The 21,833-nt window shown below is 46.2% G+C and overlaps 1 protein-coding gene across 1 annotated transcript in view; it reads right to left on the bottom strand.

Annotated features, from left to right (window-relative positions):
- LOC309400528 (progestin and adipoQ receptor family member 4-like) overlaps positions 1-15,031 on the bottom strand; it is a gene marked incomplete at both ends in the record, with an annotated part of 269,626 nt that extends 254,595 nt beyond the window's left edge. The window contains one exon of the mRNA XM_081969095.1: positions 14,866-15,031. Coding sequence (XP_081825221.1) covers positions 14,866-15,031 — 166 coding nt within the window. The remainder of the gene's footprint in view (positions 1-14,865) is intronic.
- Positions 15,032-21,833: the final 6,802 nt, after the last annotated feature.

Genomic DNA, 21,833 nt, shown 5'->3' with positions numbered 1-21,833 from the left:
CTACACATTGAACACATGTCACTGAAAGCTCTGCTTTTAGGAGTGTTTGGAATCTTATGACTTCCTGGTTGCCAGACTTTTTCTTGGTGAAAGGAAGTGTTTGTGAGAGTTATGCCTCAAGGTGTCAGATGTGCTCATTTATACTTAGAATGTATTAAATGTAGCCAGTGCTGTTTGCTTTGCTTTAGAGGATCTAAGTGCTCCAAGAAGAAGAAATTAAGTAAAGGGGGGGGGGGGGCAGAACTATGATGCGGGAGATTGAAATTTGAATTAATTCACCTAGAGTTACCCAAATAACTGTCCTTATTGGAGAGAGGGTGAATTGAGAGAATAAGGTTAAAAATCTGGATTATTTGGGTAAATAGGATGAGGTTATTTGAGGAACCTGATAGACTCCATCTTTAATATCTGACCAGCAAGCAAGCTTTTCTGGAAAATCACAGCTTGGAGCATAATCAGAAGGTGACAGTGACCTGGTCAGAAATAGCCTGATCCCTCCCTTTGTAACAGGAAGTAACAGGACATGTTTTGCAGGAAGCCGGTAATGATCTTATTGTTTAGTTCTGGGAAAGTGGGGTCCTTTTGGGGCTTCTGAACACGCATGCTTTCGGAACATTTGGGGAATTTCCATGTACTTTTCATATTGTATTTTGTGCACACAACTGTATTTTTTGTATCCAGGTTATGACGCATATGATATGTCATTTTGTGTATTTAAGGTGCGCCTATGCACCTTGTAGGTATTCTCATTTGGATGGGAATCCACTTGCGCAAGTGACATAGAATAAAATGCTTTCTGTTGACCATAACCTCCTTGCCATTTCTTTGGTATGTAGAATTATATCTGGGATATTTTTCTCACACTGGCATATGCAGTCTACTTTCCTTTAAGCTCTCAGAGCAGAGAGATACAGATGTTACATTACTTCATGTCCCTCCGTACAGAATTTTACACGACTTCCCCATTCTGAAACCACTTCCCCATATTCCTTCCTGGAATCACCGAGTGCTGGGACCTGAATAGCTCCTAAAGATTCCGGTTCTTCTCGGAACCGTGTGGAGTGTTGCCGCGAAATACAACACGTGTTCCCGAGAAAAACCGCTCCACATGGCGACTCCTTAAATGCTACTCTCCAGGTGATCCTCATGAGGAGGGGCAGGGCGCCCTCCTCCTGAGTAGTCGGATTGCCCTGCACTGACTCTGCCTCCTCTCCATTCTCTGCACTCGGGGACTGGGTGGAGAAAGCATTTGCTTGTCTCCAGAGCTCCTCTGCTCTGCTGCCTGCCCTTTCCATCTCCTCCCCACTTCCTCAGTCCACCTGCGCCCTTTCTTCCTCCCTGCCTACTCTTCCAAGGCCCAAGGGACCTGGGACTGCCTCGTCCTCATCCCCAGGTCGTTCTTTATGGGCCATAGGGGCTGCACCCAACCCCTCCATCAGCCCCAACTCCATCTCTTCCTCCTCCTCAAACCCAGGCTCTGACAGGGCCACGACACCATCTCTCCATAAGCAACTCTAGGCAGCTTATAATCATTCAATTAAAATGCAGTATAAAACATTAAAAAATAAATAGGGATGTTAAATTTAAATTTAAAATTCAGTTAAAGTAGAGGTGTCAAACTCAATTTCATTGAGGGCTGCATCATTGTTGTGTTTGACCTCAGGGGGCTGGGGTGGGTGTGGCCAGGGTGGGTATGGCCAGCATGACATCACTTGTGTTGGGGGGGGCACCTGTGGTGTCCCGAGCACTCTGCCAGTGAAAATGGGCTCCCGTGCTCTGTTTTTGTCTGCGACGGCCTCCTACTATCCTCTGCCAGCAAAAATGGAGCTCGGGAGGGTTGTGTGCGGCCCTCATGAGCTCCATTTTCGCTGGCAGAGGCACCACAGGTCAGTCCTTTGCTATTTCCAGGGCAGCCCCACGGGCCAGATCTAAGCACCATGTCGTTCAGATCCGGCCCCCGGCCCTTGAGTTTGACACCCCTGAGTTAAAGTAAAGTTGACCAGGATGGAGAGGCAGGGAGCAAGGGGGGGGGAGTAATATTTAGAAAGAAAACCTTGAGTATCTTAAAACATTCCAAGTGTGCTGCTTCTATCATGAAAAGGCTCACCAAGAACTGACAACCTTGGTAGAGTAGGTTACTTTATCTTGATAATGCAAAGAGAAAACTCCACTTTTTAAATCTGGCCATAACCCCATCCACAAAAGGAAGGGCAAAGTTTTATTCCAAGAATTCCTCTAAATTCAACACTATCTAAATCAATGGTCTGGGGGGGGCTGCAATGTCATCAGAGGAGCTTGAAGAAATGTTATAATTTAAATCTTATGTCTTGGGGGTCTGTGGCCTTTGTCTGTGGCCACAAAAAGTATTTAAAGGGGGTCTGTGTTGAAGAAAAGATTGAGAACCACTGGTCTAAACTAACAGTTCCCCAAATCTGGGCTCCCCTACAACCCCCATAATACAAAGCAGCACATCTCTGACTGTGACAATCGGAACTACAGGAAACCACATCTTCCAGGTTAAGGAAAATTGTCATAACTTTTCCTGTCTGAGCTAAACATTGGAATGTGGACATTTTATGTCCAAAGCACGTACAGGTAGTCCTCGGCTTACAACAATTTGGTTAGAGATTGTTCAAAGTTATAATGGCACTGAAAAAAGTGACTTATGACCATTTTTCACACATATAAACATTGGAACTTCCCCATGGTAACATAATCAAAATTCAGGCACTTGGCATTTATGACGATAGCAGTACTGTCATATCAATATTTATGATGGTTGCAGTGTTCCAGGGTCATGTGATCGGCACAAGAAGCCTCCCAACCACTGCCTCTTTGCCAGCCGGATCCAAGCCGGCAGCAGCGGCTGCAGGCTTCTTGCGCTGCAAACTACCGACCTCCGCTTCTCGAATGCGCCGAAAAAGAGCTTCAGTTCAGTCCCGCCACCGTCACCGGCCGCCCTGTTCTTCTGGCGCAGCAGGCAGTGGGGTGCGCATGTGCGGCTGGCATTGAGCAGGCAGGCAGGTGGGGCGAGCGAGTGGCAAGCGGGTGGGCGGGGTGAGCGAGCAGCAAGCGGGCGAGCGCACGGCCAGACAGAGATGGTATTTACTGGTTCAGTGAACCAGTCAATATTTCCGCTACCGGCTTGCGCGAACCGGTCCGAACATGCTGAATACCACCTCTAATGTACATATACAGTACATACATGTGCAAAAGGTATTATACAAGGCCAACACTTTTGTGCTTAAACACCCAAAACACCTTTGCAAGAGTTCATATCGGCTTCTCCTTGCCACCTACATCGTCAGCTGCTAAAGTGTAAACCACTTAGATCAGAAACTACTATTTCAACATATCTGGGATAGGATGTATCTTCCTTCCCACGGGACCTGTGACATGGGTCCTGTGGCTGGAAACAAGGAGGAGGGAGGGAGGGAGGGAGGGAGGAAGAGAGAAAAGAGCTGATCCTATAATAGGATCACCATTAACTATTTGGAAAGACAGAGATAGCAAGATAAATTGTTTCATATCTTGGGAGAATTTCAAGATGAGCTCAGGAAAAGAGTGCAAGACTTAGTTGTAAACTTTCCATGTGGCAGGACAAAGTTAAGAGTAATTATGGTTCCAAAGTTACAAAAGAATTGAGAATAATTGTCATAATTTAGGGTTCTCAAAAGATTTAGTCTTGACAATGTAATCTGATGAGCCGTTTCTGCAAGCTGCAAAAAGGGGGTGACGAAAAGGGATTTCTTGTTCCTAGTTTACTTATTTTTTAAAAGGATATTGCACAAAATCTACACTGACTAAATCTATCAATGGTTTTAGCTAACCCCAGACTGGTGTCCTCCAAAACCACAATTCTCTTAATTTGTAAGGGAATTCGAATGCAACAAATCTGGAGCACCCTAAACAGCTTATTCAGTGGTGGGTTTCAATTATTTTTACTACCTATTCTGTGGGTGTGGCCTATTTTGTGGGCATGGCTTGGCAATCATGTGACCGGGTGGGCGTGCCCAACTTGTAAAATGTGGTGAAACTCATTTAGCAACACTCTTGCTTAGCAACCAAAATTTTGGGCTCAATTGTGATCATAAGTTCTCTTTCCTTCTTTCTCTTTCTTTCTTTCTCTTTCTATCTTTGTCTCTCTCTTTTTTTCTCTCTCTCTCTCCCTTCCTTCCTTCCTTCCTTTCTCTTTCTTTCTCTCTCCCCCCCTTCTCTCTCACAGAGACAGAGAGAGAGAGAGAAATACAGTAGTTAGGTAGGTAGGGAGAGAGTAGTTAGGTAGGTAGGTAGGTAGATAAAGGGATAGAGAGAGAAATAGAGAGAGAGAGAGAAATACAGTAGGTAGGTAGGGAGAGAGAGTGTGTGTGTAGGTAGGTAGGTAGATAAAGGGATAGAGAGAGAGAGAAATACAATAGGTAGGTAGGGAAAGAGAGAGAGCAGTTAGGTAGGTGTTGTGGTGCAGCAGCGGCCGACTGAGTTGTTTGTGGACTCTGACAGGCTCTCAGTCAACTTTCTAGGCTCCCAGCCAAAGGGTGGCTTTATCTATGTAATTAGTCGTGGCAGACAGTCAAGCCTGGGTCTGCATATTCATTGGAATCACGGGACAGAAGAGTTTGTCTCCTGCCTTAAACAAAAGCTGAAACAATCATTACTATGGAGCAGTTGTGGGCCGAGAACGTGCAACTTTCGCAACAGGTGGCTATGTTGGTTGCCCAAGTGACACAGCTCCAAGCTCACCCTGCTCCACCCCCACCTCGGAGGAAATGCCCGGTTGCAGTGCCTGATAAATTCAATGGCAACCAAGCCATGTTTCCAGCTTTCTTGGGACAGTGCCAGATATTTATCAGCTTGAGAGCAGAGGATTTTCCTACTGACCGAGATAAGGTGGGGTTTATGATTAGCTTACTCTCCGGCTCCACAGCTCGTTGGGTGACACCATTGCTGGTCCAAGCTAGCCCTTTGCTGGATGACTTCAGGGGGTTTTGTGACCACCTCCGGTTAATGTATGAGAACCCCATTAAGACGGAGACAGCTACCCGACTTCTGAAGACTCTGAAGCAGGGCTGGGGTTCCTTGCAGAATTATATCAGTGACTTTAGGCTACTAAGCCAGGATTCGGCTTGGAATGAGGCAGCACTCATGGACACATTTTAGGATGGGTTGTCGAAAGACTTGCAGGATGAGCTGGTGCGTGTGGATAGGCCACCGAATTTCAACACGTTGGTCCACCTGTGTCTCCGGATTGATGCTCGGTTGAAGAGGCGGGGAATTTGCTGCACGTCCCAGGAGAACAGGGTGGTTCCTGCTATGCATGAGACTCCAACTCCACAGGAGGAGCCCTTAGAATTAGGTGCAGCCAAACCCCATTTGTCGTTAATGGAGAAGAACAGACGGCGCTCAGGGGGGTTGTGTTTTTATTGTGGAGAACCTGGCCACATGGCAGCCTTTTGCCCCAAGAAGAGACGAGGGGCATCAGTTACTGGACCTGCTCCCCAGCCCCAGAACAATTTGTCAGGAAACGGACCAAGCCCGATCTAGGGAAGACCTTAGATGGATCGCGCACCAATTCACAGCCATGTTCAGAGACAGTGACTTGCGGGCCTCCCCGACACCTGATCCTAACATCCTGAATAGTCCTGTCCAGTAGCCCGCAGGGGATTCCGGCGCGTGCTCTCGTCGACTCCGGGGCTACCACGAACTTCATGGATGAGGCATTTGCGACTAAGTATGCGGTCCCTCTGTGTCCAGTAGATCCTCCTATGCTTGTGGAGAACATTGACGGCCGGGTGCTTCTGTCTGGGCCTATCAAGGCTGCCACGCAACCCTTGCGCCTGGTCATCGAGGCTCATGAGGAAGCCATCCAGTTCTACGTTACCTCTGGCCTGCATTTCCCTGTGGTCTTGGGCTTGGCTTGGCTTCAGGCGCATGACCCACAGATCTACTGGTCCCAGAACCTTGCCACCTTTCCAGCCTTGCAATGTGTGGACCACACCTGTCATGTCTGTGCAGGCCAGCTGCTGAGTCCACCCGGGGTGTCCTTGCCTTCCGACATAGCAGATTTTGCAGACGTGTTCAGTGAACAAGAAGCAGACCAATTGCCACCGCACCGGCCATATGATTGTCCCATTGATTTGATTCTGGACGTGCCGCTCCCTGTGGGTCATTTGTATTCGATGTCAGACCCGGAGTTGGCCGCATTGTGGGACTTTTTGGACAAAAACCTCACTCGGGGTTTTATCACACCCTCGTCTTCGCCAGTCTGTCCCGGTCTTGTTCGTCAAAAAGAAGACTGGAGATTTGAGACACTGTTGTGACTACTGAAAATTGAATTCTATCATGGTACGCAATCAATAATCTCTGCCCCTTATTCCTGAACTGTTGGAGCGGCTCACAGAAGCTAAGGTGTTCACCAAATTGGATCTCCGTGGAGCCTATAATCTTGTCCGGATCCAACCCAGGGATGAATGGAAGATGGCATTCGGTACCAGATACGGGCATTTTGAGTACATGGTCATGCCTTTTGGGCTGACCAATGCCCCTGCCGTCTTCCAACATTTTATGAACGACATCTTCCGGGATCGTTTGGACCAGTTTGTCGTCATTTATCTCAACGACATCTTGATTTACCTGTCCTCCCGGGAGAGTCAACAGCAGCACCTACGCCTGGTCCTTCAACGGCTCAGTGAGAATCGCTTGTATGCGAAACTGGAGAAGTGTCAGTTTTGGCAGTCCACCATTGAGTTCCTGGGACATCGTATCTCTCCCGAAGGCATTGCGATGGAGCCGGGCAAGTTGGAGTCTTGGCAACCTCCTCGGAGAGTGAAGGATGTCCAGCGACTCCTCGGGTTTGCCAACTACTATCAGACCTTTATCCCCGGCTTTGCTTCCCTGACTGTGCCCCTCACTCGTCTCCTGCAGACAAAAAGTTCTGTTTCACTGGGGGGCCCCTGAGCACCAAGCGTTCCAGGCCTTGAAGCAGGCCTTCATGAAAGAGCCCATTTTAAAGCATCCTGACACCCACCGTCCGTTTGTAGTAGAGACGGATGCATCCAATATCGCTGTAGGAGCGGTGTTACTTCAGGCTCACGCCTCCGGCGGTACCCTTTTCCCTTGCGCTTATTACTCGCGGAAACTCAATTCTTCCGAGCGCAATTATACCATTTGGGAGAAGGAGTTACTGGCCATTAAGGTGGCGTTTGAGGCTTGGAGGCATCATCTAGAGGGGGGCAGGCATCAGATTGAAGTCCGGACGGACCATAGGAATTTGGAATTTCTGAAGACCACGCGGGAATTGAACCAGCGCCAGATCCGGTGGTCTCTTTTCTTTGCACGGTTCAATTTCCGCGTGACGTACATCCCCAGTGCGCACAACCAAAGGGTGGATGCCCTATCAAGGAAACCTGAGTATTCGTGTACCAAAGACCCGATTCCCCCCCGGACAGTTTTGCCCATAGAGTCCTTCTCCGTGGTTCACGAGTCTGTGGACTTACGGCCCCAGATACGGGAAGCACAGCGGCATGACGATTGGGTGGAACAACGGAAGGCAGAGGTGGGGCCTGCCTCGCCATGGACATTCACCGATGAACTTTTGCGGTACCAGGACAGACTCTATGTGCCAGCGGGACCCCTTCAGGGACTTATTCTATCTCAGTGCCATGATAATCCTGCAGCAGGGCACTTTGGCCTCTTCAAGACCTTGAACCTGGTCTCCCGTACCTTCTGGTGGCCTCGATTGCGACATGACGTACAATCTTACGTCACGTCTTGTGTACGGTGTCAGCAGGCCAAGTCAGCGACGGGAGCCCCTCCAGGGCTGCTTCAGCCATTGCCGACCCCGGAGAGACCCTGGGGGGCCATTTCTATGGACTTCCTGACGGACTTGCCTCCGTCTTCTGGATTTACCACGGTGTTCGTGGTGGTTGACATGCTGACGAAGATGGCGCATTTTATCCCGTGTCGGAAATTACCAACAGCCCGCATCACTGCCCGCATGTTTATCCAACATGTTTTCAGGCTGCACGGCCTACCTGACAGGGTCATGTTGGACAGAGGAACACAATTCACAGCCCAGTTTTGGAAAGGGCTGATGACGGCTTTGGATGTCAAGATCTGCTTGTCATCCGTGCACCATCCCGAAACTGATGGAGGGACAGAGAAAGTGATCGGGATCTTGGAACAGTGCCTGCGCTGTTTTGTGAACCAGCAGCAAAATGATTGGGCGGACTACCTGGCAATAGCATAGTTTGCGTTCAACAATTCACAGCACACATCCACACAGACGACGCCCTTCTTTGCCAATGTGGGGTATCATCCTCAGTTCTTTCCCCTCACACCCATCGAGTCCATCCGGTCTTTCATCGATCTTTTCTTGTTCCTGAATGGCCGGCTTGTCCTCTTCGCCAACCAGATCATCCCCAGCCAGAACCCCGTGCCGATGAGGCGCTGGCTGAATACGACGTTGCCAGGATTCGGGATTCCCGATGGCTGAAAGGACGGTTCCAATACCTGGTGGAATGGAAAGGCCGAGAGCCGGAGGAGGTTACCAGGGAGGATGCGACCTCTGTGCACGCCCCTGCTTTGGTGCAGGCCTTCCATGAACAATTCCCAGCTAAGCTGCACCCTGAGCGTCAGACCCGGGGGAAGGGCCCTGCGGTGAGGGATAGTGTTGTGGTCCAGCAGCGGCCAGCTGAGTTGTTGGTGGACTCTGACAGCTCAGACCATTATGGGACTTCTCTGGAGGATGAGGAAGACTCTGCAGGGTGTTTGGAGTCAGAGTAGGAACTAGAGAAGCCTGTTGGCCACCAGGTGGCATCTGAGTCAGGGAGCAGTGAGGAGGAACAGAGGGAGGTTGTCCCTGATGTCCGTAGACGTCAAATTGATAGGAGGCAGGAACAGCTGTGGAGAAGACGTCATATAAGTTAGTAGGGACAGCTGGTTAAGGGTGTGGCCCCTCCCAAAGAGTTTATAAGTGGAGCGAAGAGAAGGGACTCTTTGCAGGAGACAACAGTCCATATTCGAGCCATTGCAAAAGCCTTCTGTAAGTGTTATCTTGTGTTTGTGAAGAGAACTTTCTAGGCTCCCAGCCAAGGGGTGGCTTTATCTATGTAATTAGTTGTGGCAGACAGCCAAGCCTGGGTCTGCATATTCATTGGAATCACGGGACAGAACAGGTAGGTAGGTAGATAAAGGGCTAGAGAGAGAGAGAAATAGAGAGAGAGAAATACAGTAGGTAGGTAGGGAGAGAGAGAGTGTGTGTAGTTAGGTAGGTAGAGGGATAGAGAGAGAGAAATAGAGAGAGAGAGGAAAAAAAACAGTAGATAAGTAGGTGTTTCTGCTGCCACAGCACTTGATCAATGTAATTCTCATCAATCAGTTAAAGAGCTTTCCAAAAAGGGGAAAAAAAATTTGCACTCTGAAAAACCTCACAAAAACTGGCCCGTTTTTTTTTTCCAAAAAAAGGCATGAATAGCCTTGTGGGGGCTTGCAGAGTGCTCCTGGGGGGTGGGGGGGGGACCAAAAACAAGCAAGAAACGGCCCATTTTTGAAAACAGGCCCATTTTTTGTCAAAAAAATTGCATGCATAACCTTATGGAGGCTTATAGAGTGCTGCTGGTGGCTGGGGGGGGGGGGGAGAAACAGCCAATTTTTCGCTCATTTCTGCCCTCCCCAGCCCCCAGGAGCTCTCTGAAAGCCTCCATAAGGCTATGCACAGCCATTTTGGTGAAGGGGCGGGGCTTCGGGAGGAATAAAATGCTGTATTTGGTGTATAAGACGCACCCAGATTTTCAGCCTCTTTTTTGAGGAAAAAAGGTGCATCTTATACTCCGAAAAATACGGCATTTTCCAAAGCACCTGAAGGCCAGACAAGGAATAATGGATAGAAGCTGATCAAGGAGAGATTCAACCTAGAAATAAGAAGAAATTTCCTGACAGTGAGAACAATCAACCAATGGAACATCTTGGCTTCAGAAGTTGTGGGTGTTTCATCCCTGGAAGCTTTCAAGAAGAGATTGGACTACTATCTGTCAGAAATGGTGTAGGGTCTCCTGCTTGGAGGGGGGTGGGTTTGAACTAGATGACCTACAAGGTCCCTTCCAACTCTCTTATTCTGTAATTCTATAATTCTGTAACCACAAATTACAGTTGTGCAGGACACAGTGCTGGCCAAAATCAAGCAAAAGTCCCCTACAAACAATGGCTAATAGTTAGAACAACTAGTAAAATCCCCACATGCAAAGGCAGTGTACCTTATAGAATTGCCTAAGGACAAATAATAGATGAGTAACATTTACATGTTCTACCTTTAAGCTTCTTAGAAGTTTTGGGTTAGTCATCATAAAGTGGAATAAAATATGGATTAAAAATATAAGAATGAAGACGTGGCATAAAAGGGACAGTTGGAAACTTGCTTAAAGGGACAGGGAAATGTCATCAGTCTTCAACCACAACATGTTCCAGCAAATGTCCCTATGTCAAAAGTCCAAAACCACAAGGTTCAATTAAAGTTCGTTAATGGCACGTAGTCCATACCTGTAACAAAAGGAGAAGTAAGACCCCCATCTCCTTATAGGGCTTTTTCCTCAAGGTAACCAATAAGAAATGAGTTAAGTGTTTCCGTGTTACACTGTCTTTGAGAATGTATAAGAATGCATGCTTCGATAATAAAGATTGTTCAAAATTTCCAATGCTAGCTATGTGCTTGCTTTCTGAACCTGGCTGCCAAATAAACTTTTCCTGTATCCTGAGAAGTCTAAGCCTGTCATTTTCTGCAACAATCAACTAGAAAAAGAATGCTAGATCAGATCAATGCTTAGCTTAAGTCATGTTTTTACCCCACCCTTGAGTCTTTGTTTTGCATTCTTGGGCCACAACCCGAAGAAGTAGCACTGCCAAACCAACCCCAGGGATCTGGTACAGGCTGCTCCCTGGAGATCTCCACCCTTGTAAGGCTAAAATAATCAATAGCATCTGTAAGTCAATTTTCCTGGGAAGTGAGTTTAGGCAAGCACGCAAACACACACGCCTGCACTTGACTCAACAGCTTTCATGGCTCAGGGATCTATCTGAACCTTAGCTTTTTGCTGGAAAAATTAGATTTGCAAAAGAAGTTCCTGCAATTAACTTGCAGTTACTGGATTTCTACCTTAGCATTGCCCTTGCTCCCTCCTGTCTCCCCCCACCCCCTTCTTTAGGATCAACTCCAAGAACTCTCAGACTCCTTTTGGCCACACTGGCTGAAATTCTAAAAATTTAGGCCATCCCCATGCAATCGGGAGATGTAAATTGTTTCTGAAGGATGGAATAAGTGGGATGAGAAGGCTGCATGTCCACCATTATCCAGCATGCCTGAGAGCTCCCTCTTCCCAGAATCCTTTGCAATATGCACAGATTCTTTAGCAGATGGGCTGGCATTGCCTTGACAAATAAAACAATGTAGAAGTGCAAGCTTAGGCCTTCTCAGATGTTTGTTCACTGAAGCCCATGGAATCCAAACTAAGGCTCCCATAGCAACCTTGCTGGGAGAAGGCAGGACACTGCTACAATCAAACAACTCTATGACCATGCTTCCCTGTACAACCTTGCCCCAAATCTGGCAAACTTGCCTTCTTTGCCATCTTGTAGGAATAATCCTTCACTTGTCAGCAAGGGGGAGGGGGGCATAATTCAAAGTTGAAAAAGTCTAGATAAAAACATATTTGTGTGCTTCTTTGCTGAGTTAGGTACCTCAACTCCTGAAGGAGGGCTGGCTGGCAATTGGAGTTGTGTGTCGGAGGATGCAATGCAGGAAAGCTAAGCCAGCAAGCTAGCGATTCCACTGGTATTATTACTGCACTGCACTGGGCTGCCAAATACCGTATAATGAGGTTCAATATTTAACTGGGCTGAACTATAGATTTACGACGGGAGAAAGCCAAAGGGGTTGGTTCCAAGTCTTTTATGGGTGGGAAATAACATATTTAGCTGTCCCTAAACACCACATTTCACTTCTTACTTTATTACAGAGCCCCTGATTATGATCTTGTACATGCGAACAAACTAACTTAACTACTAACATGGGCAACCTCTTGCCCACACCCTCTTATTTTTCTTGGCGACCTCAATCTACCTCATTAATTGGACCCTAAACAAATGTACAACAGAACGAAGACATACAACCATGTACAATGCCGTTACTAATCTGGGATTAGATCAACTAGTTACAAACAACACTAAACTCAACAACTGCCTAGATCTCATCTTCTGCAATAGTTTAAACTCAATCTATGGTCTACAAATAAATGAACCCTTTTCTAACAGTGACCACAGCATGATTGGCTTTTGTCTCAATTTATGTCCTTACAAAGATGATAATAATGACAGAATCCCAAAGTATAACTTTAGAAAAGCCAACTATGATCTCATAACTGATGAACTCTCATCCCTTCATTGGCAAACTGTTCACTGGCTGTAACACAGCCGAAGACCATTATAACATTTTTTGCACAAAATCAAAAGAATCATCAAACTATATGTACCTCTAATAAACACCAAAACCAGGAAAAACAAATTACCAATAACAATAAGGAAGCTTCAGTGAAAAAAAAACCACCCTCTTTGGCACAAAAACAAAACTGGCTACGTAGCTAACTTCAAAAGTCGCTACAAAACCTTATGCCGACAGATAAAGGCAGAATGCATCAGTTATCACAGCAAACAAGAGCAAAACCTACTACGCACGAAATCCACCGAAGCCTTCTATAATTTTGTAAACAACAAACTTAAAGACTCAAGATCCATCCCACCACTAAAAGGGCCAAATGGGAAATGCTGTAATGATGAAACCACTAAGGCCAACCTCTTCAACACATTCTTCGATTCAGTCTTTGTAAACAGCAACGGCTCATGCCCCACATTTCCCAATTGTACCACAACAAATTACAACCATCAACTTACTTGTCGATTTTATAGAAGATGCCGTTGAAAAGGCACTGCACAACCTAAAACCATCTCTATCTATTGGCCCTGATGGATTATGTGCCTACTTCTTAAAACAGATCTCAACCACCATAGCAGAACCTCTTAGCATAATCTGTGAAATATCCTTCAGAACCAGCTCCTTGCCTAATTTATGGTCACTAGCCATGGTCATTCCTATCTTCAAAAAGGGTGACCCCAGCCTAGTTGAAAATTACAGACCAATCTCATTATGTTGCGTCACCTGCAAAGTCATGGAATCAATCATAAACCACACCATTACCCTCTACTTAGAGACAAACAACCTAAGAAGCAGTTTGGCTTCAGAAAAAAATCTGTCCTGCAATCTGCAACTCTTACACTGCAAAAACATATGGACTTCACAACTCAACCAGGGTAAAGCAATAGACGCAATTTATACAGACTTCTGTAAAGTCTTTGATTCAGTAGTACACGACAAACTAGTAGTCAAAATAGGAAACGCCCTATCAAACCCTGTAACTGTTAACAGCGGTGCCCCCCAAGGTAGCGTTTTAGGAACCACACTCTTTATACTTTACATAAATGACCTTTGCGATCATATTATAAGCAACGTCGTTCTCTTTGCTGATGATGTAAAACTATTCAACACCACCGAAAATGCTGCTACCCTACAAAAAGACCTTGACTATGTGTCAGAATGGTCAAATAATTGGCAACTCCAAATCTCAACCAACAAATGCTCTGTCTTACACATTGGCAAAAAAAATCAGAACACAAAATACAAGCTGGGAGGATATGACCTTGTAGATGACCCCCAAACTGTAAAGGACCTTGGAGTACGCATCTCAAATGATCTAAGTGCCAGAGCTCACTGTAACAGCATTTCCAAAAAGGCATTAAGAGTTGTTAACCTAACCTTGCGTAGCTTTTTCTCCTGTAATATTGAACTGCAAACTAGGGCATACAAAAACTTTTGCTAGATCAATTCTTGAATACAGCTCATCTGTCTGGAACCGGCACTGCATATCAGACATAAATACAATCAAACAAGTCCAGAGATATTTCACGAGAAGAGTCCTCCACCCCTCTGCTCACAACAGAATCCCTTATGCCACCACACTTGAAATTTTGGGATTTGACAATTTAAAACTTCGCCGTCTTCGGTCTGACCTAAGTGCAGTACATAAAATTATCTGCTACAATGTCCTACCTGGCAATGAATACTTCAGCTTCAACCACAATAACACAAAAGCTCACAATAGATACAAACTTATGGTAAACCGCTCCAAACTTGATTGCAAAAAATACGACTTCAGTAACAGAGTGGTCAGTGCCTGGAATGTATTACCTGACACTGTGGTTTCTTCCTCAAACCCCCAAAACTTTAACCTTAGACTGGCTACTGTTGACCTCACCCCATTCCTAAGAGGTCTGTTAGGGGCATGCATAAATGCACCAGCGTGCCTACCATCCCTGTCCTAATGTTTCTTTTTATTCTCATCCATTTCATGTATTCATAATCATGTCTATACTTATATCTGTTATCTAATTCATGCTTGATGAAATAAAACAAATAAATAAATAAATATCCAGGCCCTGAAAGAGTGAGATCGGGATACTGGCTCTGTGGGATGGATGGCGTCCGAAAATCACTGCTGCCACTTATTTTCTCATCCTGTGAAATACAGGAGCCATGCAAGGACACAGGACCGGCTAAAGCTGCGGGACGGGCGGGGAAGCCTCCCGATGCCCCGCGCAATTCCTGAGTTCTCTGGGTGGGCAGAAGCGCAGATGGCGGCCAGGGCAATCGCGGGGACGACCCTGCAAGGAGAGCACGGAGATCGGAGGGCATGGAGCCCGGAAGCGGAGGGGTGAGAAGGTAGGGGAAGCAAGCATGGGGTCGGAGGACAATCTGCCGCATCTCACCGTGGGTATAGATGTTGCCCAGCTCGTTGTGCAAGTAGAAGAGGCTTCGGAGACAGCCGGACCCGGAGCTTACCGGCCGGTAGCCCGTTAGCACGAAGCGGTTAAATTGTAGATGAGGGGGGGAGCTGGCCCAATCCAGGAGTCGGACTCCCCCCAGGAAAGCCATGGCCGGGCTCCCCCCCCCCCCCCGGGGTCAGCTACTACCCGGGTTCTGCATCCTTCCAGCTCTGCTTCCTCTTGCTTCTGCCGTTGCTGATGGGGCCGCTGCAGGCGGGGATTCTTCCTTGGGCTTCCCCCCCCGCCCCCCGCTCCTTTTTCCCTCCGCAGCCTAAGCTCACAATTCTGCCCCGCCCACCGACCTCATTAGCATAATAGATGCGGGTATAGCCCGCCGCCTTTGCCAGCGCTTCTTGCAGGCAACACGCCCTGCCCTTCTTCATTTGCATCCTCTTATGCAAGCCGCGCCCACTGTCCCTCGTCTCATTTGCATAATTTCTGCACCGCAGTTCTGTACGCACGGTTGTCGAAACCAGGATTCTCTCCGTTGCGTAATACTATAGGCTGTAGAGATGCAAATCACACATATTCTACTTTGAGAACCTATCAACTGTCCAGGAAAAAATTATAGCGTTCTATTGTTAGCATAACTGAAGGCCCTCCTCGCATCGGTGCCCGCTGTTAATAAGTGTCTTTTTTTGCATAAGCATTGAGACACACCCTCAGTCTCCTCCCAGGGTGGAGTGTGATTGGGCGCTGAAGATAGGCAGAAACAGACAAAAGACGCCCCCCAAAGGCTGACACCATATGATTCTAAATCCTAATTAATCGGAAATTACTGTACAGTAGTCTATTAATCCTCAAAAGTCCTACATCTTCCTGGAGGAAAACTATTTTATAGGGTCTTAACAATAATCTATTTTATATCATATTTCTGTTACAATATAGAATATACAGGTAGTCCTCGTCTTACAACCACAATTGAGCCCAAAATGTATGTTGTTGGGTTTTTTTGAAAAAAAAGTTTTTCATTTTTATTTCTCATACATACATTCACAAATATACAATTTCATAACTATTATTAATAATGTTGCAGAAAATGACAGGCTTAGACTTCTCAGGATACAAGAAAAGTTTATTTGGCAGCCAGGTTCAGAAACGTTAGCCCATGGCTAACGTGAATTTCTGAACCCCGTTCATTATCGAAGCACGCATTCTTATACATTCTCAAAGACAGTGTAACACAGAAACACTTAACTCATTTCTTATTGGTTACCTTGAGGAAAAAGCCTTATAAGGAGATGGGGTCTTACTTCTCCTTTTGTTACAGGTATGGACTATGTGCCATTAACGAACTTTAATTGAACCTTGGGGTTTTGGACTTTTGACATAGGGACATTTGCTGGAACATGTTGTGGTTGAAGGCTGATGACATTTCCCTGTCCCTTTAAGCAAGCTTCTAACTGTCCCTTTTATGCCACGTCTTCATTCTTATATTTTAATCCATATTTTATTTTACTTTATTTCCCCCCTTCTAGACTCTATTAAGGCCCACAATTGAGTCTAGCCTGTTAGATTAACAATATAAGCATGCAGGATACAGAATAGCAAAAAAGCAAGGATACAAGCAATACACATTTTAGGGCTTATCTTCCAAAATCACTTAACAAGCTCATTGCCAATAACAGCCAGAGCCACAAAAGGCTCAAAATTGTCCCTCACGCAAAACTTCTCCTAACACAATTCTTTTAGCCCACTGAATCACCATGTCAGGGAGAAGGCAGGGGTTATATATAGTTTGAGGAAGGGCAATATGAGCTCTGGGCAATCCACAAAACCAAATCTTATTTGCTAAACATATCACCCACAATCCGAAAACTCCTATTTCCACGGTTCCTCAAACATAAGTGTCATCAGATGATTCGTTTTCCTCTTGATTGCAATTAATGATCTTAGCCTCAGCACCTGTCTTCCTCTGGAGGGGACAATTCCTGAGGGATGAATATGCAATACAACAAATAAGTACATTCACTAAAGCGAGAGATAGTACAGTTATGACTATGAATACTTGGCTTGCCATTTCCTGACAGGTGCTCAACCTTTTTAATACATCTTATATCTAATAAATGAAACGTCTTCCTCTTCCAAATCTTCAGCAATACGTCGAGAAGTCAGCTTCCAAGTGTGACTTCAGTAGGGCCTCTTCTGCCCCGTAATTCTGCCAATTGCCGGTAGGGCAGTTTTTAGGGGGCGTTTCTTTAAGCATAACACTAGAGGACGGGCTTCTTCCTGGTCTGCCTCCCAATACTCATCAGCAGCTGGCACAACTCGAGTCTAGTGAATCCAAAACTTGGATTCCAACACTTTTACTGCAAGTGGAGAACACATGACCACAGTATATGGGCCCTTCCATCTAGGTTTCAAATTCTTCCCTTTCCAGTGTTTTACCACACTCTGTTCCCCATCTGAATATTATGACTGGAAGTTGTTAAAAATGGTGGGGTAAGGGAGACACAATACTGTTGGATTACTTGTATTTACTTATTCAATTCTCCCACCATTTGATTCACCCATGAGGACCCCAGCTGTCCTAGGTCCCTTATATGATTTTTCAAACATCATTTCAAAAGGAGATAAATTAAGTTCTTTACATGGAGTACATCTCACAGAGCAGAGAGCTAAGGGTAAGGCATCAAAACACACCTTATCTTTTCCTTAACAGTGCAGTTCACACATTTGCTTAATTTCTTTCCTGATGCAGTTAAAAGACCTCTTTCCCTATAATCAGCAGTATTGATATGCAAAGTAAGGAAGGCATACAGAGTCAGTTCAGATGTTCACCCTTTCATTCTTTGTCCTCTCTAATGCACGGATTAAAGCCCATAATTCTGCTACTTGGGCACTAGTGCCTTTTGGGAGAGGTCCACTCTCAAAGACTTGGGCAAGGGAGACTACTGCATAGCCTGCATAATGTTCTCCCATAGTAATGAAGCTTGATCCATCAGTGAACAAGTTATAGTCTGCATATTTCAACGGCAGGTCAGTTAAGTCTGGTCTGCATGAAAACTGATTCTCAATGATTCTCATACAATTATACTCAATTTCGGGTCCTGGTATTGGCAAAAGGGTGGCAGGGTTTAGGGCATTTGTTTGCTTCAAGGTCACTTGTGGATTTTGAGTCAGGAGTGCCTGATATTTGTAAATGTCCCTTCATTTCTAAAATTCCTTGAATTGCGTGGCTAGTGTAGATATTGGTAGGCTGTCTAAAAGTTAATTTATTAGCTTCCTCCATTAGGAGAGCCATGGCGGCTAGAATTTTAGGCAATGTGGCCAGCCTTTTGCACCACAGTCCAGTTGTTTAGATAGATAAGCCACAGGTTGTTGCCAACTTCCTTTTTCTTATCAGAGCCTGAGATAATTCTGACTTTAGGGCTTTGTACGCCTGTTTCTGCTTTAAACCCCAAGCAAGGGTTCTTCTTTTCTTTTTTTTTCCACCCCCCTTCGTAGATGCGTAAGGAGGTTTGGCTAGAAGCGTGAAATTTGAAATCCTCATTCTGCAATATCCTGCTGCACCTAAGAATTCTCGCAACTCTTTCCTGTTCATGGGTTCGCAATTTGGCATACAGCTTCTTTTCACTCACATCCTATTACTCTTAAGTATTTAACTTGGGGCTTTTTGTCCCTGCCTTCCAGCTTTTTGCCTTGGGGCATGGTGCCCCTTGTCCATTAACAGATGAAGCAATTGATTGATTGGTATTTTTTTTCTTCAACAAATCTCCTTCATCTGTTCGGTTACTGAGATATTATCTACATATTGGTCTAGCACATTTCCATCTTCGCAAGGCTGGAAATTTTCTAGGTCTGAGGCAAAGGCTTCACCAAAAAGGTAGGTGAATTTTTAAATCCTTGGAGAAATCTAGTCTCCAAGAGCAAACAGCCTCTTTTGACCTGTTACTTTTCCTACTCAAAAGCAAACAGCTTTTAGTTGTCTCTATGTATTTGAGATGGTGAAGAAGGCATAGGCAAACAGGCATGGCTAGAGGCTTTACTTGTATAATTATTGGTGCATGATGATACGCATGGCCTGGTGGATTCTTGAACCACCATTGCCATATCTCATCTGGGGAAGTGCCTCATCATTAGAGCCATTTTATCTTCCTCAAAGGACAGTGTAGCTCCCATTTTGCATAGGATATCATGACCCAAAAGAGGAACTGGGCATTCAAGCATGTCTTGGGACATTCTTGTAGCCAGTGGCTTTTTTTTCCTTACACCAATTACATTGACCTCTGCTTTGGGCTTTGGAATTATTTGACAATGCAACTGTCAGCAATTCAGCTTTACTTTGCATCCTGTCATCTCTCTTTCTTTTGTCTACTTTTCACAAAGACCTTTCATGCAATTTCCATTTTATTCAATCCACACAGACCTACATGCACAAATACCCTGAAACAACACTTTCAGACCTGGGGGAGGTTCCGTCCCTTTAAATCTCCAATTTTCTTTCCTTGGGAAACATGTGGGTCATTCTCCAAGCATGGGAAAACTTAGAGAGCAGTTTAAATCCTCACTACACTACCGTTCCCCACAACTTCAAGTCCAAGCTGAGAAGCTTACTTATTTTGCCCGCTGGTCAAACATATCAAAATCAATTGAATGCCATTCAATTCTACATGTTATTAGTATAGATACACACCTAAGAATTACATCAAATTAATCAAGTCCAATTACCTAGATCAGTGATGGCGAACCTATGGCACGCGTGCCACAGGTGGCACGCGGAGCCATTTGTCAGGGCACGTGAGGCGCTGCCCTGTCAGCTGGCCAGCGTGCATGTGCGCGCTGGCCAGCTGAGTTCACCTTTTTAAAAGCCATTTTTCGCCCTCCCCAGGCTCCAGAGGCTTTATAGGAGCCTGGGGAGGGTGAAAAGAGCCTCCCCCGCCCTCTGGAGGCTTCAGGGACCGTCCGGAGGCTTCCCTGACGCCTTCGGAGCACTTAAAACGACCCTCCGAGCAAACCGGAAGTCCCAGTTTGCTCGGAGGGTCGTTTTAAGTGTTCCGAAGGCTTCAGGGACCGTCCGGAGGCTTCCCTGACGCCTTCAGAGCGCTTAAAACGACCCTCCGAGCAAACCGGAAGTCCCAGTTTGCTCGGAGGGTCGTTTTAAGCATTCCGAAGGCTTCAGGGACCGTCCGGAGGCTTCCCTGACGCCTTCAGAGCGCTTAAAACGACCCTCCGAGCAAACCGGAAGTCCCAGTTTGCTCGGAGGGTCGTTTTAAGCATTCCGAAGGCTTCAGGGACCGTCCGGAGGCTTCCCTGACGCCTTCGGAGAACTTAAAACAACCCTCCGAGCAAACCGGAAGTCCCAGTTTGCTCAGAGGGTCATTTTAAGTGTTCCGAAGGCTTCAGGGACCATCCGGAGGCTTCCCTGACACCTTTGGAGCATTTTAAACGACCCTCCGAGCAAACCGGAAGTCCCAGTTTGCTCGGAGGGTCATTTTAAGTGTTCCGAAGGCTTCAGGGACCGTCCGGAGGCTTCCCTGACACATTTGGAGCATTTAAAATGACCCTCCGAGCAAACCGGAAGTCCCAGTTTGCTCGGCGGGTCGTTTTAAGCGTTCCGAAGGCTTCAGGAACCGTCCGGAGGCTTCCCTGACGCCTTTGGGGCGCTTAAAACGACCCTCTGAGCTCGGAGGGTGGTTTTAAGCGTTCCAAAGGCTTCAGTGACCGTCTGGAGGCTTCCCTGACGCCTTCGGAGCGCTTAAAATGACCCTCCGAGCAAACCGGAAGTCACTTCCGGTTTGCTCGGAGGGTCGTTTTAAGCGTTCCGAAGGCGTCAGGGAAGCCTCCGGATGGTCCCTGAAGCCTCCAGAGGGCCTCCAGGGGGGCGGGGGAGGCTCTTTTCGCCCTCCCCAGGCTCCTATAAAGCCTCTGGAGCCTGGGGAGGGTGAAAAAAGCATGTAAAAATGGGGGCGGTCGTGCGTTGTGCGCGCATGTGCACTGGGGGGGTCGCGCATTGCATTATGGTTGCGGCACGCCCGCACATGACCCCCCTGCACTCCCCCTCCTTGTGGCACGCGAGCCAAAAAAGGTTCGCCATCGCTGACCTAGATATTCCTATTCAATAGGCTTTACCTTTTTATGACCTGCTAAATTTCTTACTTTTGCTCGAAGTTATGCCCGTTGTTCTATCTCCTTAAGCACTAGATTGTTAATACCTGTCTCTGCCCTGGGTGTTCCGTTTCTAATTTGGATCTCTAATTTTTAAAGATCCAGATGTATGGAGACTTTCATTAACACATCGTTTGCATCTGGGTGGGGCTCTTGATTCATCTGATGTCTTTTAGTACACACAAAACCAAGAGATCTCTAAATCTCACTTTCTGGGAAAATTGTGGAGACATCTATTTGTCACACAGCAATTGGGAGCCCTGTAGAAGGACTTCCAAAGGAAGTTTCCATCCTGTCTTTGGGTTGTTTTGTCACAACAGCATGTGTGCCTCTAACTACCGATCCCCGCAACAACCTCCTCGACAATTCTTCCGGCAGGTCCCCTTGCCTCCCACTCTTTCTCTGTGGTTAATAAAATTTCCATCAGACTTTTTATGTCAGCCCAAGCAGACTGGTGAGTTCAGAAAAATGGATGCAAAAAGGACATGCATCTCATCTGGATTTTCTCTATAAGCAGGAATTTGATTTTTCCAATTACATAAATCAGCCATTGAGAATGGAGCATATATCCACACCTTACGTAGCTCCCCCTCAGCTTCTGGCAATAAAATTCCCTTAGGGGCAATCTGAGTTTTTATCTCAACTGCTCCCTTGGACCAGGTTTGTGGTCCACTTGATCTGTCCCTTAGATAACCTTTTTGGTTTTCTTTCTCCTGGCCCTACCTAATGGGACCGTTTGTTCTTTCTTTTTAACAAGACAAAAAAACACTTAAACACATCATCAAGGACAACCATGCAAGTTA

The sequence above is a fragment of the Natrix helvetica genome, assembly GCF_964273705.1.
Source record: "Natrix helvetica genome assembly, chromosome: W".
NCBI classification, from domain to species: Eukaryota; Metazoa; Chordata; class Lepidosauria; order Squamata; family Natricidae; genus Natrix; species Natrix helvetica.
The sequence above is the reverse complement of the archived record's forward strand: the minus strand, read 5'-3'. Positions and strand labels throughout refer to the sequence as shown.